The sequence below is a fragment of the Eptatretus burgeri genome, chromosome 13 (assembly GCF_056783735.1).
Source record: "Eptatretus burgeri isolate ZD-2024b chromosome 13, Ebu_testis_v1, whole genome shotgun sequence".
Classification (NCBI taxonomy): Eukaryota; Metazoa; Chordata; class Myxini; order Myxiniformes; family Myxinidae; genus Eptatretus; species Eptatretus burgeri.
The window spans coordinates 66,285,677-66,301,828 of record NC_140973.1 but is presented as its reverse complement, the minus strand read 5'-3'; the positions used below and the strand labels follow the sequence as shown (position 1 = coordinate 66,301,828).

Sequence of the window (16,152 nt, the reverse complement as noted above, 5' to 3'; positions counted from 1 at the left end):
GAGTAAGGCGAGGAGCATTGGAGGTGGTTTCAAACTGTTCTACCATGGTGTGGATGGGAGGAGAAATGGTGTCGGGATAATCCTGAAGGAAGATCATGTCAAGAGGGTATTGGAGGTGAGGAGAGTGTCTGACCGAGTGATGAGTGTGAAGTTGGAAATTGAAGGGGTGATGATGAATGTCATCAGTGCATATGCCCCACATATGGGGTGTGAGATGGAATATAAAGAAGATTTCTGGAGTGAGTTAGATGAAGTGGTGGAGAGTGTATCCAAGGATGAAAGAGTGGTGAATGGAGCAGATTTCAATGGACATGTTGGGGAAGGGAATAAAGAGGATGAGGAGGTGATGGGGAGGTACGGTCTCAACAAGAGAAATGTGGAAGGGCAAATGCTGGTAGAGTTTGCAAAAAGAATGGAAATGGCAGTGGTAAACACGTATTTCAAGAAGAAGGAGAAACACAGGGTGACGTACAAGAGTGGAGGAAAGTGCACACAGGTGGATTACATCTTAAGTAGGAGATGCAACCTGAAAGAGATTAGTGACTGTAAGGTTGTGGCAGGGGAGAGTGTAGCTCGACAGCATCGATTGGTGGTCTGTAGGATGACTTTAGAGGTGAGGTTGAGGAAGAGAGTGAGGGCTGAACCAAGGACCAGATGGTGGAAGCTGAAGGAGGAAGACTGTTGCGTGAAATTTAGGGAGGAGGTGAGACAGGCGTTGGATGGTGGTAAAGATGGGTGGGATGATTGGGCAACGACAGCAGAAGTTGTGAGGGAGATAGCTAGGAAGGTACTTGGTGTGACATCTGGACAGAGGAAGGAAGATAAGGAGACTTGGTGGTGGAATGAGGAAATACAGGAAAGTATAAGGAAGAAGGGGTTGCGAAAAGGAAGTGGGATAGTCAGAGATGAAGAAAGTCGGCAGGAGTACAAGGAGTGGCGTCGGAAAGCAAAAAGAGAGGTGGCAAAGGCCAAGGAAAAGGCATATGACGAGCTGTATGAGAAGTTGGATACAAAAGAAGGGGAAAAGGATTTATACCGATTGGCAAGACAGAGGGACCGAGCTGGGAAGGATGTGCTGCAGGTTAGGGTGATAAAGGACGCAAATGGGAATGTGCTGACGAGCGAGGAGAGTGTGTTGAGAAGGTGGATGGAGTACTTTGAGGAGCTGATGAATGAAGAAAATGAGAGAGAGAGAAGGTTGGAAGAGGTGGAGATAGTGAATCTGGAAGTGGGGTGGATCAGTAAGGATGAAGTGAGGACTGCTATGAAGAAGATGAAAAGTGGAAAGGCGGTTGGTCCAGATGGTATACCAGTGGAGGCATGGAAGTGCTTAGGAGAGATGGCAGTGGGGTTGTTAACCAGATTGTTTAATAAAGTCTTGGAAAGTGAGAGGATGCCGGAGGAGTGGAGATTAAGTGTACTGGTTCCGATTTTCAAGAATAAGGGTGATGTGCAGAGCTGTGGAAATTACAGAGGGATAAAGTTGTTAAGCCACACCATGAAGTTGTGGGAAAGAGTAGTGGAAGCTCGGTTGAGAGGAGAGGTGACAATCTGTGAGCAGCAATATGGGTTTATGCCAGGAAAGAGCACCACTGATGCGATGTTTGCTTTGAGAATGTTGATGGAGAAGTATAGGGAATGCCAGAAAGAGTTACATTGTGTGTTTGTGGATTTAGAGAAAGCTTATGATAGGGTGCCAAGAGAGGAGTTGTGGTATTGTCTGAGGAAGTCGGGAGTGTTGGAGAAGTATGTGAGGATCGTGCAGGATATGTATGAGGACAGTGTGACAGCGGTGAGGTGTGCGGTAGGAATGACGGACCGGTTTAAGGTTAAAGTGGGATTGCACCAACGATCTACTCTGAGCCCTTTCCTGTTTGCAATGGTGATGAACAGGTTGACGGACGAGATCAGACTGGAGTCTCCATGGACTATGATGTTTGCGGATGACATCATGATCTGTAGGGAGAGTAGGGAGCAGGCTGAATCGAGCCTTGAGAGGTGGAGGTACGCACTGGAGAGAAGGGGAATGTTAGTCAGTAGGAGTAAGACGGAGTACATGTGCGTAAATGAGAGGGAGGGTGGTGGTATGGTGCAGTTGCAAGGAGTTGAGGTGGGGGAAGGTGGATTGGTTTAAATACTTGGGATCAACTGTCCAAAGTAACGGAGAGTGTGGGAGAGAAGTGAAAAAGAGAGTGCAGGCAGGATGGAGTGGGTGGAGAAGAGTTGCAGGAGTGATTTGTGACAGAAGGGTAGCTGCAAGAGTGAAGGGGAAAGTATACAAGACGGTAGTGAGACCAGCTATGTTGTATGGTTTGGAGGCGGTGGCGCTAACAAAAAGACAGGAAGCAGAGCTGGAGGTGGCAGAGTTAAAGATGCTGCGATTCTCGTTGGGAGTGACGAGGATGGATAGGATAAGAAATGAGTGTATTAGAGGGACAGCGCAGGTAGGACGGTTTGGAGACAAAGTGAGAGAGGCGAGATTGAGATGGTTTGGACATGTGCACAGGAGGGAAACGGAGTATATCGGGAGAAGGATGTTGAAGATGGAGCCGCCAGGCAGGAGGAGAAGAGGAAGGCCAAAGAAGAGGTTCATGGATGCGGTGAGGGCGGACATGCGGGTGGTTGGAGTGTCAATGGAAGAGGTGGAGGATAGAGCAAAATGGAGACAGTTGGTCCGCTGTGGCGACCCCTAATGGGAGCAAGCCTAAAGAGGAAGAAGAAGACCCCCAATTCCTTTCATTTCCAAAATCTTCACTATCTCTGTCGCCTTGTGAAGACAAGTTCGTTTGTGTTTGCAAAATAACGGCACAAGTCAGATTTGAATCATGCGTCTGCAGCGACTGGATGCTGGTTGCATCATTTCTGTAGTCATGGCTACACTGCTACAACAATACCCACTCCTCTACCAAGTTTTATCATATTCTATTCAAATCAAATGGAAGACCAAATAGGTACAGTCGTGCATTGGAGGAATCAGAAGGGACCCAAACAAGCAAAGATGAAGTCAACAGGAGGAACCAGGATAAGATTCACATTTCAGCTGTTACTCCTCTACCCTCAAACCCATCCAGGCACAGCCAAGTGAGCCTTTTTCAAAAAAAAATAAGAAATAAAAAAATTAGTGCAAAAACAGCTCAGGGAATGAAGTTCTAATATGGATATGGTACCAGAACACAATGACCTACTATTTTTCAAAGGGAACTTTAAGTTACACTGGGAAAGACGAGCAGATGGGACAACTGGTGTAACACTCCCTTCATTGGATGGACTACCTGTTGATGCAATGCATTGCTTGCGATGCACCAGATGAATGATAATTATCTATAGTTGGGCACTATAAGAATGACGCCCCAACACGACACCACAATCCTCTTCTGGTTTAGCATCACAATATATTTTGACGTTGTTCCACCACAATCCCACAACAAAAGTAAAATGTCAAAAGATGTGATGGTAATCCAGAAGAGAATTTTTGTGCCGTATTGTGACATCGTAATGTGGTGTCATTCCTCCCTTGTTTGCTTGTGTTTTTGAGATTTCATCCCTCCAATGTTTTTACATTTTTTTTTTGGAAGTAATAAAATGCTAAATGTTTTATATATTTTGTTACGTATAATATCGAGTATGGTAATACTCCGTGATACTCCCGTACTCCATGGTACTTCCATATTCCATGTTACTACAATTCAGATCAACATTTGTGTCTAGTACATGGGATATAAAGTCAAGTCAACACACTATGATTGTTGCTTTATCACCACTCGAAGTGCATCCATACATTGGCTTGTTATGCAATCCGCGTGGCATTGCGAACCACAGCAGACAATAAACGTATAAAAAAACCGAATGACAGGGTGGGGTAGGGTCGATTTGTACGTTTGATTTGTTTTCATAAAATGCTTAAACTACATATATATATATATATATATATATATATATATATATATATATATATATATATATATATATATATATATATATATATAAAAAAGAGTTCCAGCTCAGTGTCTGCGTGCCTGCCTGCCTCCGTCAAAAAAAGAAGACGTCGTCTGAATATAAAACGTGATACATGATGGGCTTTGCATTTTGCATTTATATTTTGATCTTCCTCTTTGTGTGTTGTATATATTATTCAGTATTCAGCATCGAAAAAGGCTGTGATGAATATCACATTAACAATCTCCCCCTCATCACCCCTCTGACACCACCAAATTTTATACATATCCCTAAAGCGGATGCGGACGGTCTTTTCTTTGTAGTGTTTTATTATTTTTTTTTAAGTAATAAAATGCTTAATGTTTTTATATATTTTGTTATTTTGGTATGGATTTAATCCATCGATGTTAATAAAAGAATTCTTAATGTTTTATATATTTTGCTATTTTGGTATGGATTTAATCCATCGATGTTAATAAAAGAATTCTTAATGTTTTATATATTTTGCTATTTTGGTATGGATTTAATCCATCGATGTTATTAAATTTGGCTTATGGTACATGCTACCCCTCTCCTCCCCCCCCTCAATCTTGGCTTCTGGTCCAGTCCACGACATTTTGTCGAAGCAAATATCGTTTTAAAAAGAATAAAATTCTTAATGTTTTATATATTTTATTATGTTGGAATGGATTAAATCCATCTATGTGATTAAATTGTTTTAATACTTCTTTCAGTTTATTTGGGGGATGATTTGGATATGTATCGCATTTGGAATGGTTCTGTCCATTGCCCATTCTCCACCCCCCCCCACGATCCTGGGCTGGTTTGGTTGAGTCCACATTTACATTCGATTTATTTTCCTAATAAAACGATGAATGTTTGATTTTTATTTATTTATTTATTTAATTTTGAGTTCCGTGCACTAGCCCAGAGACCAAATAATTTCCTTGCGTTGGAATTACCATCATGGCTTCAGCAGTTATTGAGGTAGGTTGAGCTACAGTTTTACATTGTTTGGAGAGGGGAACAACGAGAAGAAGAAGTACAAAGACCAGGTATGCTTAATTAAAAAAGAATGGACACAATTAATCAGGGTTCAAGCAGCAATGGAAAACCAAATTTCCAGTTTTCCAGGACTTTCAATGCAAATGTTTTGTGTAACAAGTGACACTGGAATAAATCACAAGAATAAGAATGAAACCTTGTTTGTTTTCTGTTATTGCATTGAATATTTCAGTAATACTAGCTGTTTATTCTCCCAGAACCAGAACATGGAGGCCGAAGCAAGACGCCTCGAGCGTGTGCACGTCCATTCAGTGTACGAGAACATCGCTCCATATTTTACCACCATGCGGCTGTGCACATGGCCTCGTGTGCGACGCTTCCTATTGCGTCTCCAACCTGGCAGCCTGGTAGCCGACGTGGGTCAGTCTGAGTTGGGCATTGTGGTTGGTGGTGGGAAAGGAGATCATGTGTTGGAGTCGTATTTGGGTTAAAGCAAATAAAATATCCAATTCTAATTGGGGTTGTTCTAATTCGGGTCGGCTTGTTTTCCTTTCCCATCTGAGCACATGGCTCGTGAAGCTGGTATCTCTGGTTCAAATCCCACACCCACCTATGACATATCCGAATCTCCTCATTTTGCCCCTGATTGATGTGCAAGCTTCTCCGTGATCCTTAAATTGCTGCAAGTAAAAGTTACTACAGTAAAGCCAGCTTCAAGCTCTTATGTGCCTTTTTGCTTTCTTGCAAAATTCTTATCTTGTCAAAGCAAATGTGTTTGTAATACAAAAATAATGTTTTCCTAAATGATGATACCCTGCTCTCATCTCCTTGGGACCACTTTTCTAAATTTTGAGATTTTCTCACTACTCCCCCCCCCTTTTTTTCTCCCTTGCACCTAATGTGTTGAGATCCTTCTGAAGTATATCAAAAGACTTATTGTAAAGATTCACAATGGTTCCCCTTTGTGTGCGTGCATATGCGTGCGCGCGCGTGCATAGCAGGAGATAAACGCTTTCACCACATTGAGGGCTAGATAAAAGGTTGGGGTTGGTATGTGTGTTTGTACGTGGGGTGTGAGGGAGGTGAGTTTAGATCTTCTACTCTGCACAGCTGGATTCAACACGACACAGCACGGCTCACCTGTACTGCATGTGGAAAGGACAGTATAGAATATAGATTGTTCCCCTGACTGACAACATAAGGACTGTCATTGAGTAAATATGACACACCTGGATTTCAACTCCTTACTCTGGAAGCATTAGCTGAGATGTAAATGGCAACCTGCAGGTTGTGGGGATGGCCGTTACCTTGGATTAAATGGACATGCCTTCACACTCGGCTGCGACTATTGCCGACCACTGGCTACCATGGCACGGACTGCAGGACACGATGTTGCAGTGTGTGACAACCTACATTTGCCAATCCGTTCCAGTTGCCTTGATGCTGTCATCTCCATCGCAGGTGGGCTGCCACTGTTAATTTGAGTGGGAATAGTTCATTCCAGCATGGTTATTCGATTGTCGTAGGCATTTTGTTTTTTTTTCTGCTGCAGGCACGTCTTTATGATGTTAATTTCATGTCATCTCTGTGTCTGTAGTGATACATCACTTCTGCACCAAACAGCGGCGAATCCGAGCCTTGGAGGAACTTGCGAGGGTGCTGCGGCCTGGTGGACGTATGCTGGTCTGTGTCTGGGCTCACGAACAACCTCTGCGACATTTCGAGAAGCAAGACGTGCTTGTACCATGGGAAACAGTGACCCATCAACAGATCACCATGGAATTGAGTTTTGCCACTCAGACACATAACTCACGACGAGTGCAGAACCGTCAAGTGGAAGGCAGCCATTTTGGCAATACTAGGTTACGGCCCATGTTGCAAAGAGACCCGCGGAAAATAAAAAAGATGGAATGCTTCAAAAACTTTAATTGTCCCTCGTTGGAAGGCGTCGAGCCAAATAGTGAAAGGTCATCATTTTCGGCACCGTCACAAACCTCTAGCACCTCGGCTAAAACTGCACATCGTGGTAATACAAGTGCAGCTGTGCTGGAGTGCAAACACAAGGATGATGTGGAGCAATTGGAGAGGACTATGCAACTTCGATTGCCTGTGTGCCGAGCTGATGGTAGCCTTCCAGATCTGTGTGGTACTCATGAAAGGGTCTCCCAGTCGAGACATGAGACTATAAAAGGAGGACAACCACCGCGTGTTAAGGTAGATTGCCAAGATGCATCGTTGCTGCGCACGAGGCAAGATTGTACTTGCAGTGTTGACACTGCTTCTGCTGTTGAGATGTCGGGTCATTCGTCGGCCTCAGTTTCAACAGGTATTGGGAAGTCACCACCTGTGGCAGATGAGGTGGATTCTCGTTGCTTGCGTTACTACCATGTATTCCGTGAAGGAGAGCTGATGCATCTTATCGAGAAGTACATTCCGGACCTTCATGTACTTGAGGCCTATTATGACCATGCTAACTGGTGTGCGGTCACAGAAAAGCGCCTCCTGCAAGGAAAGAACAAGTTTCCTGAATTGTAAAGCTTTTGTTGCTTCCTGGAAGCGCTTAAGTGAATTTGGCCCATGTTTTAATGCGTATTGTCCGACTTTGTCGATTTCAAAACAACATGGTGAAACCAATTGGTTAAATTAAGAACATTGTTTGATGAGTAACACTTTTCAGAAACACCAGTGGCATTTGTTAACTCTTTGCCATGTATAACTGGCCAAATTTATGAAAACGATATCCAATTGTTTCGAAGAATTAATTGTTTTTAGATCCTCGTGGAGGATCTCTAAGTCTTACTCATGTTGTTGTTCTTCATCTTCTTGTGGACTTTTGTTTCACAGCCTAGAGTTTTCATCGAAACTTCCTGAAACTTGGCATACATATGTAAAAATTCCCTGCGCAGACAGTAACCATCTCCGATTTTGAAAATTCCTCCGAGAAAAAAAGTTATGAGGTCAAAATATCTCCGCTAATGGAAATCGCCTAAAAAATTATCTCCGAAACTAGGCAAGCTTTTTGAATTCTGTTTGCGGGAATCGAACGGGGCATTAGCAGAGATGAATTACCGCACATATGACACATCCCTATGATGTCATATACATTTTTATGACGTCATTCCTATTTTTTGTCATTTTTGTTTCACAACTCAGAGTTTTCATCGGATCTTCGTGAAACTTGCCATGTATATGCAGAAAGCCCACGCGCAGACAGGAACCATCTCCGATTTTGGAAATTCTTCCGAGATAAAAAGTTGACGTCATAATATCGCCACTAATGGAAATCACCTATACCATTACCTCCAAACTAGGCAAGCTATTTGAATTTTGTTTGCGGGAATCAAGCCGGGCATTAACACAGATAATTTATCGCAAACCTGATACATCACAATGACGTCATATTCGTTTTTATGACATCATCATTAAGATGACGAGTATCTTCGCTCATTTGAGCTTGTTTACATAATGGTCTTTGGCTTATGGAGGAGCTGCAACACAAATGGCACACCCACACACAAACGACAACACCGGATTTGACTTCGACAAACATAGCCACTGACCTTGCGGGACGTGATGTCACTTCCCTGGGAACTAGCAACACCATCTTTATGACGTACCACAAGCATAAATTTCACACTCTCCCCTCCCCCTTCCTCCCATGGATATCAACTCACGGGATTGCTTCCTCCTATGGAAGTACTGCTCTGCATTGGATGCATATTCAATCCTTTTTAGGCCAGGTCCAGTCTTTGTGGATACATCGCATTTAGAGTATGATGAAAACGATTATGGTCTGACCTGAGATTACTTACCAGACCTTCTGTAATAGTATAAAAAATCAGACATTAAATGTTGGGTCAATCACATGTCGAGTGTTTGCCACGTCATTAAAATAGCTGGACACATGGATAACGTGTTTTTTTTTTTTGCTCAATATTAATTTAATCGTTCCAAGACGAATAAATCTTAAATCAAAACTCCATTAACAAAAAAAAAATCCTTCAGCAAAATCCCCCTAACTTTCCATTATCTCCTCTCGTGTTACAGTAAATAATCATGAAAATTCTCGATTCGAGAGAACCAGATTATTTGGCCTTTACGAATGATCTGATGGATTTATATTCCTCACCCGGCTACATAATGCATACATCGAAGGAACAATAATTCTCTGATATGTTGTCATCTTTCATATGATATGCTTTAAAATATTAGGACATTATTGCATCGGACTTGAGCGAGTCCTTAATCTTAGTCGAAGTGTCCAACATCACTTAAAAAAAAAAATTATTTTCTTATTTTTCCACCAAATGTAAGTTACAAGTAATAATAATAAAAGGTGATCATGTGATTACGTCTCATTCTCGTTTGGAATCCACGAATTGGACTTCACTGTTAGCTCATCAGCCAGGGAAGCAGATGCATCATGTGTACATTGAAGGAGCCGAGTTTCCCCGTCCGGGTCCGTAACACTTTATTATAAAGAGTTTCTGCTCTGTACAATCGTACAAATAGTACCGTTGGAAAGGTAGTAATCCATCGGCTTGTATGGAAAGCTAGTAATCGATTTACTTGGAACAAAAATTCGTTCCTTTAATCACATTGACTTGCCTGTTTTTAAAAGCCCGTGTTTCCAGGATTGAGGAAGGAGAAGAAGCAGGAGCTCGAGCTGTCATGTAGCGGTCCCAACAGCAACATTTCTTATTCCAGGACAGAAGGAACCCTTTACAGGGACACGGGAGGAGCACACAAAAGGAAATATAGTAATACCTCTCGAAGCAATGGAAAAAAAACATATAAAAGTACACGGAAGGAGCATTCAAGCAACAACAACAATAACATCCATGATAACAACTGTTTGTTAAAAAAAAGATCCTTTTCACATCCTCATTGACATTCACAGTTGGACTGCATTGTATTTGTGAAGCACAACATACGGTCTTATGATTCAACCCATCACCGATGTGCAGGAGGCATTGCTAGATTTACATAAAAGATCATTTACCCACAGTACTGGAAAAAAAAAAATCGAGGATCATTGAAGAGTGAGCTGATTAAGTGTAAAAAGTCAATGTGTAGTGACAGTGGGACCACAGTTTGATTCAATAAGCAAGAGAATGAGATAGCAACAAAAGAAGCGGGGGGGGGGGGGCATGAAAGTCACCTGCAAGTATGAGGGTTGAGGTTGGGTTAATGGTGGTAATAAACATTGCAGTTGGGGATGGAGAATGACATGAGACGGTGGTGCATCACCTGCTTGAAGCCCTGGTGAGGGAAAAGCTGGATTGAACAACCTCAGGCATGCGGTTCCACAAACGAGAGAAGCGAACAACAAAAGAGTGAAGCAGTGTGCTTAATCAGGATGGGTTCCTGGAAGAATGTGTGCGTAATGGAGGAGTTGGGGAGGGTCGGAGGGCTGAGAGAGCAGAGGAAGCAAGGCACTATGAGAGGCCTTAAAAAAAGACATGCCTCCACCGGCTTGCCTGCAATGTGAAAGCAACAGGACTTGGGCTTTGGACTCATCACGGGAGATTCCAATAATTTTGAGAGCTTTAGATTCCATATAATTTTAGAGAGAGATGCGATGCTGGGGTACCAGCCCATAGGAGAGAGCAGTACTACATAAAGCTACTGACAAAGGTCTTGCAGGCTGTGAGTGAATTAAAATAAACATTTAAACAGGTTTACTTAGACACAAACTAACTTCGAGCTCGGCTGCATACTTCCCGAAATCTTTCATTAAATCATTCCTCGATAGCAGTTCAAAAGGTTCCCTCACCACACACCACCAATATCTCCCCTTCCCGAATCAACTCTGCACACTCAACCTTCACCTCTCTACGACTCAATCTCACACTCACCCCCCCCCCTTTGGAATTCTTCTTTCACCAAAAAAACATTGAAACCTCACTGCCTCTTCCAAACATCCCACTCTCACCAAAGTCCGTGAAAATATTCCTTGGAACAAACGAAATGGCGAATACTAATAAAACAATTTATTGAAAGAAGAGCAAGTGTGCTGGTGAAAACCATAACTTCGATAATGTGTTTGAGTTTTTAAGGACTGTGCTGGTCGGAGTTTTGTTGGCTTGTGTGCACTGACGATGTGATGATGTGAAGGTGTGACGTTGACCTCATGCTAACGACATACAGAATCTCTGGACCACCCTATCCTCCCTTTTCCACTGAGTGTATATCTATATGGTACTGTGATGAATCTCGGTGGTATTAATGAGCCTGCATCCATTGCCCAGAGGAAGTGTTTTAGTCTTGCTCTTCAAACTTTGGACTGCTGCAGGCCGCTTTGGTCTCAAATGATTGCCGTCCAGAAGGAATATCTCGTCTTTCGCTGCAACAAGTATCTTGGTTGCTCTTCTTGATGGGTTGGGCTCTATTGGCATCTTGGCGTGGTGCGTACTACAGAAAGTCAAATCAAATTTGTTGAGGTGGAGGTTGTTCTTGCAGAGGTTTGTGGTTATGGTAATAATTGAAGGTAAACAAAAGTGACTCACTATATTCAGACGTTATCATTTGATGTAAAGATGATCCACGTACACATATTATGGTAGTGCAAAGATGGCTAACATTGCGTAGGCTAGTTTGTTCTCATTTGAGCATATAGCATAAACGTAAACTGTTCAGCTTGACGGAGGTATGCATTCTACCGAGTGCCATTCTAGTTGGCTCACCTGGACTTTAGGCAGGTGAGCTTATACGATGAGTGAGTGAATTAGTCAGTCTGTATACACTTCAGTCATTACCGCTTGAACCAAACACAGTTGATGACACTTAACAGCTCGGCCACCACTAACCAAAACAGTTCAGCCACGAGCTTCATATCTGATTCCTAGAGAAGATGTATTGAACGCATCAAAATCTGCACTCATTAAAGAGGTCTTCAGGGGGTGTTTTTTGACCCCTCAAAATAGGTATTTGTTCTCTTCTCCAAAATGACAAATACAATTTGTTGAAACTTGACCACAACCTTCATCACCTGTAACATACCAAAATGTATTATCGACCGTATCAAAATCTGCGCTCATTAAGGGGGTCTGCGGGAGGATTGACCCCCCCCCCCAAATAGTTACTTGCACTCTTCTTCAAAACTATACAATCAATTTCAATGAAACTTGACCACAACCTTCATCACCCATGACGTACCAAAGTTTGTTCATGGCATTATGAATAACAAAATCGGTGTCTAATGGGGTGTGTGGGGGGATTTGAGTGACTGTTACTCCGCATCCAGGTGAGCATCAGGATGCACAGTACTTTCAAAATAAAAAAGTGATTCTTCACGAGAGGGAGAGGGAGAGGGAGAGGGAGAGGGAGAGGGAGAGAGACAAAAACGATATATGGCAAGATATTTCAAAAAGTTGTGGACGGATTATAACAACACTTGGTGAACGAGTTGGGGAGGTGACAAGAACAAGCCGATTAGATCTTGCTTCAGGTCCAAATGCAGATCCTGTCCATCAGTGGGATACAAAACGTCAACTGTTCAGCCTGGCGGAGCTTTGCGCTCGACCGAGAGCTTTTATAGTTTGTTACTGTAATTATGAAAATGCACCGCACATACACATCACGTTTAAACAGGATGTGTGCACATGAGGGATCGTGCTTATTTGTAATTAACAAGTGTACCGTCCAGAAATATCAAAAAAAATAAACACCCTTCCTATCTCCACTACCTACTTCATGACCCAAATCATCACGTCATCATTTGCTGGTGCATTGTGTGGTCGAGTATTGGGATGAAAAATAATGTCCTCATCAAAACCTTAATCAAAAAAAGAAACTAGAATGTTCATGGCACATCTTACCGGCTTACCCTGTCTTGAGAAAAAGGACATGGGAAGGGTTACCCCTCCATTTTTATTTGGAAGAAGTTAGCTTCGGCGTTGCATTGCTCGGCTCTGCCATTTTTGTCTGAATGTCCATGCCCCCCCCTCCCCGCCATAAGAATGTGAGTGACAAATTTGATTGGTCGAAATGGTGTACAATTTTGTCAAAGTACTGCTGAACTGAAGGTTTTTAAAAGTACAAACAAGACTATTTGTGTTCAACAGTGTTCAAAAATAGGTAATTCAATTGAAATAAAAGAAAAGGTGTAAAGGCTCTGCCTGGTGTTGGGCTTGGGGTTTATTCTGAGTTCAAATCCCCCTCTGCTGTTGAATCAATACCAGGTGGGGTTGACTCTGCCTGTCATCCTTCTGAGGTCGGAAAAATGAGTGCCAGCTTGCTGGTATCCTGTGTCGGAGTGGCGACCTGTCCAGGATTGTGCCAAATAGCCAAGGAGACTGCTTAGGCAGCACCAACACTCTGCACAGAGTATGGTCCTAATGGATGGATGGATGGATGGATGGATTAAACTTTAAAGGCTCAAGAAAAAAACAAACATTGAATTGGAAGTTTACCGCCGTTTTTTACACACCACCTCATTCAATACCTTAAATTCGTTATTTGTGCCTGTTGTTTGTGTCCTTTATGACATCCCTAAAAACAGTAAGTTTCATGTTTGGAATGATTTTCCTTGAATTTTTTTAACAGACACACAGAGTGAAGCACTTGCTTTACCCCACTGTGCGCATGAACGCGTGGGATGAGACTCCGTACAATATTCCCACATTCAGAGGCAAAGTCATGCTGAACTGCAGGTTTTTGGAAGTGCAAACAGGTCGATTCATGTTCGACGGTGTTCAAAAGGTGAAATTCAATTGAAGTTCTTCGATCATAGATTGACACACACACACACACACACACACACACACACACACACACACACACACACACACACACACACACACACACACACACACACACACACACACACACACACACACACACACACACACACACACACACACACACACACACACACACACACACACACGCAGTGAAGTAAACCAATTGCTTTTCCTCGCTTTGCGCTACACTCACCAGGTAATAACAGAAATGTGAAAGAGTTAAAACAGGACAAGGGAGGAGGGGATGTGCTCTTTACCACTTACAAATGGGGAAAACAAAAAGGGATTTCAAGTAAAAAGAGTCGAAACCAATCTGAGACAGACCTTTTGTGAACACGAAGTACACAACAAAAATGATCCAAATAATGGGCGGAGCTAACGGTTTGCGTCACACTAAGCCAGTGTGATGTACATATACGTTTGTGAATCTATAATAATAATAAATGTTAGCGTGTGTGTATATGAGCCTGGTGTGGCTTACTGGTTCGGGTGGTGGCTTGGGGTCCTGAGTTCGAGCCCCGCTGGCCGCTGAGTTACCATCAGGGGGGTTGACTCAGCCTGTCATCCTTCCGAAGGTCTGCGAAATGAGCACCAGTATACTGGTAATTATCCCTGTAGGGTCGAAGGCGACTCAAGGGTTGGCATCAGGAAGGGCATCTGGCCGTAAAAACATTGCCACAAGAAAGGGTACCATGATTGGAGCCCACAAAAAAGCTGACCCCTGCTCAGGAATAAAGGCTTTGAAATGATGTGAATGGTGTGAGTGTGTGAGTCAGTGTTCGTATGTGTCAGTGTGACTCCTCCATAACTCTAAAACCATGAAACCCAGCAGCCACAAACTTTGCCTGCATGCTAAGAGACCTCCAAGGGAGTGCGTGAATGAAAATTTGGTGTTTGAGTTAATTTAAACACCTCTTTTAAATATAATTAATGGCCATATTTAATTATCCTTTATCAAGGCGTCATCCAGGGTCACCTCGCTCTCCCTCACAGGTGTCTGAATTCGCCATCTTCTTCAGCCTGTTCAACAATGCCCTGATTTGGAACATGCTGCAATGGTTTCTTAAAGATAAAGTGCTCAAATTTTGTTCTGTCACTTTCCTCGCTCACATCATCGAATGCCTCATCTTCATACATCACTTTTTTAAGTGCTATATCGTTTTCAAATTTAGAGCTTGGCGCGATTTCATGCATTATATGATGTGATTTTCCAGCATCTACTCTCAGAAAAATTAAAGTATGTCATCGAAATATCATTTCAGTTTGGAGGATCGGATCACGCGGACCCCAGTAACTGTCAAAATCTGGAGTGAAAGCTGAAAATGTTAAGAAATTGGGGATGTTTCGTTTTTCCAGGTGCGTCACATTACCAATCAGGTTGCTTTCGCTTGCCAAGCCAGCCGTTCCTTATCAATCATTTCGTTGGAGTTCTTGCTTCAGTGCTTAAGCTACTTGGTGAGTGTTCCACAAGCTTCGATCTCTACAAGCTTCCATGGTGATACCACAGCTCGCTTTTTCACGGTGACATCTCTAAAGTTAGGAAGGCAAAATAAATTAGATGATTACAACGAGTAAAATATGTTTTCAGTGGTTACAAAGCAATGAATTGCCACATCACGGCAGGATAGGCAAGAGGCACGCACGCTCGCTCTAAGCTGTCTCGACTGGGTTTGAATCCCGACCCAGCTATAAACTGTCATCCGAGTGTTTCACAGGCAGTGTGATTCATCAATGTGCATGCTGTCTCTCGGATAGACATTAAACTGGGCGTTGCATCTGCCGGAATCACCTCTTCCTTTCCCTCTCACACCCCTCACCCTCTTCCATCCCTATCCCTCTCTCTCACCCCTATCCCTCTCTCTCACCCCTATCCCTCTCTCTCACCCCTATCCCTCTCTCTCACCCCTATCCCTCTCTCTCACCCCTATCCCTCTTCTACAGAGTATAGCATGTACAAATCTGATTCAGCGTGAGCTGACGAGAGGGGTGCAAAGGTCACTGCATGTGCGACCATGCATGCATGCAGGCATGCCTTTGCCTGGCAGAGAGCATGGGTTTTAAATGTTCCCATCTGGTTTTATATGAAACCCAGCAGTTAAAAATAAAACAATGCTGGTTGGATGCATGTTATCACCCTTCACTACTCCTCACACTGCCTTCCCTTCCCCTCCCACCATCTTCCCATCTCCTCCCCTCATGCTGCCTTCCCTTCTCCTCACACTGCCTTCCCTGCCCTTCCTCGCATACTGCCTTTCCTTCCCCTCTCCTCACACCACCCTCCCTTCCCATCATGCTATCTTCCCTCCCACTGACCTCCTCCCAAACTGCCTCCCCTCTCTACCCGCAATGGACATCTCAGAGTGGTCTCCACATGCTGTGTTAATGTGCTGTTTTAACATACCCCATTTTGTTCAATCCTGTTGTACTACCCTCCCATCCCACTCCCAAACACAAGTGGAGAACCCCT

The 16,152-nt window shown here is 43.2% G+C and overlaps 1 protein-coding gene and 1 long non-coding RNA gene across 5 annotated transcripts in view; one reads left to right on the top strand and one right to left on the bottom strand.

Annotated features, from left to right (window-relative positions):
- Nucleotides 1-9,289, top strand: part of TRMT9B (tRNA methyltransferase 9B (putative)) — a 25,013-nt gene extending 15,724 nt beyond the window's left edge. For 3 of the 4 annotated variants that reach the window (XM_085850684.1, XM_085850683.1, XM_085850682.1), the window contains exons 2-4: nucleotides 5,199-5,361; nucleotides 6,229-6,402; nucleotides 6,539-9,289. In XM_085850684.1, the coding sequence (XP_085706810.1) occupies nucleotides 5,208-5,361; nucleotides 6,229-6,402; nucleotides 6,539-7,476 (1,266 nt within the window). In that variant the 5' untranslated portion in view covers nucleotides 5,199-5,207 and the 3' untranslated portion in view covers nucleotides 7,477-9,289. Of the gene's footprint in view, nucleotides 1-91; nucleotides 116-5,198; nucleotides 5,362-6,228; nucleotides 6,403-6,538 lie in introns of those variants that run through there. The other variant, XM_085850681.1, reaches the window with a different exon arrangement.
- Nucleotides 9,290-9,397: 108 nt separating this feature from the next.
- Nucleotides 9,398-15,492, bottom strand: LOC147014684 (uncharacterized). The gene is made up of 3 exons (XR_015050412.1): nucleotides 15,056-15,492; nucleotides 14,167-14,262; nucleotides 9,398-9,661 (listed from the first exon to the last, which is right to left on the bottom strand). It is a non-coding gene; the product is annotated as an uncharacterized LOC147014684 (long non-coding RNA).
- Nucleotides 15,493-16,152: the final 660 nt, after the last annotated feature.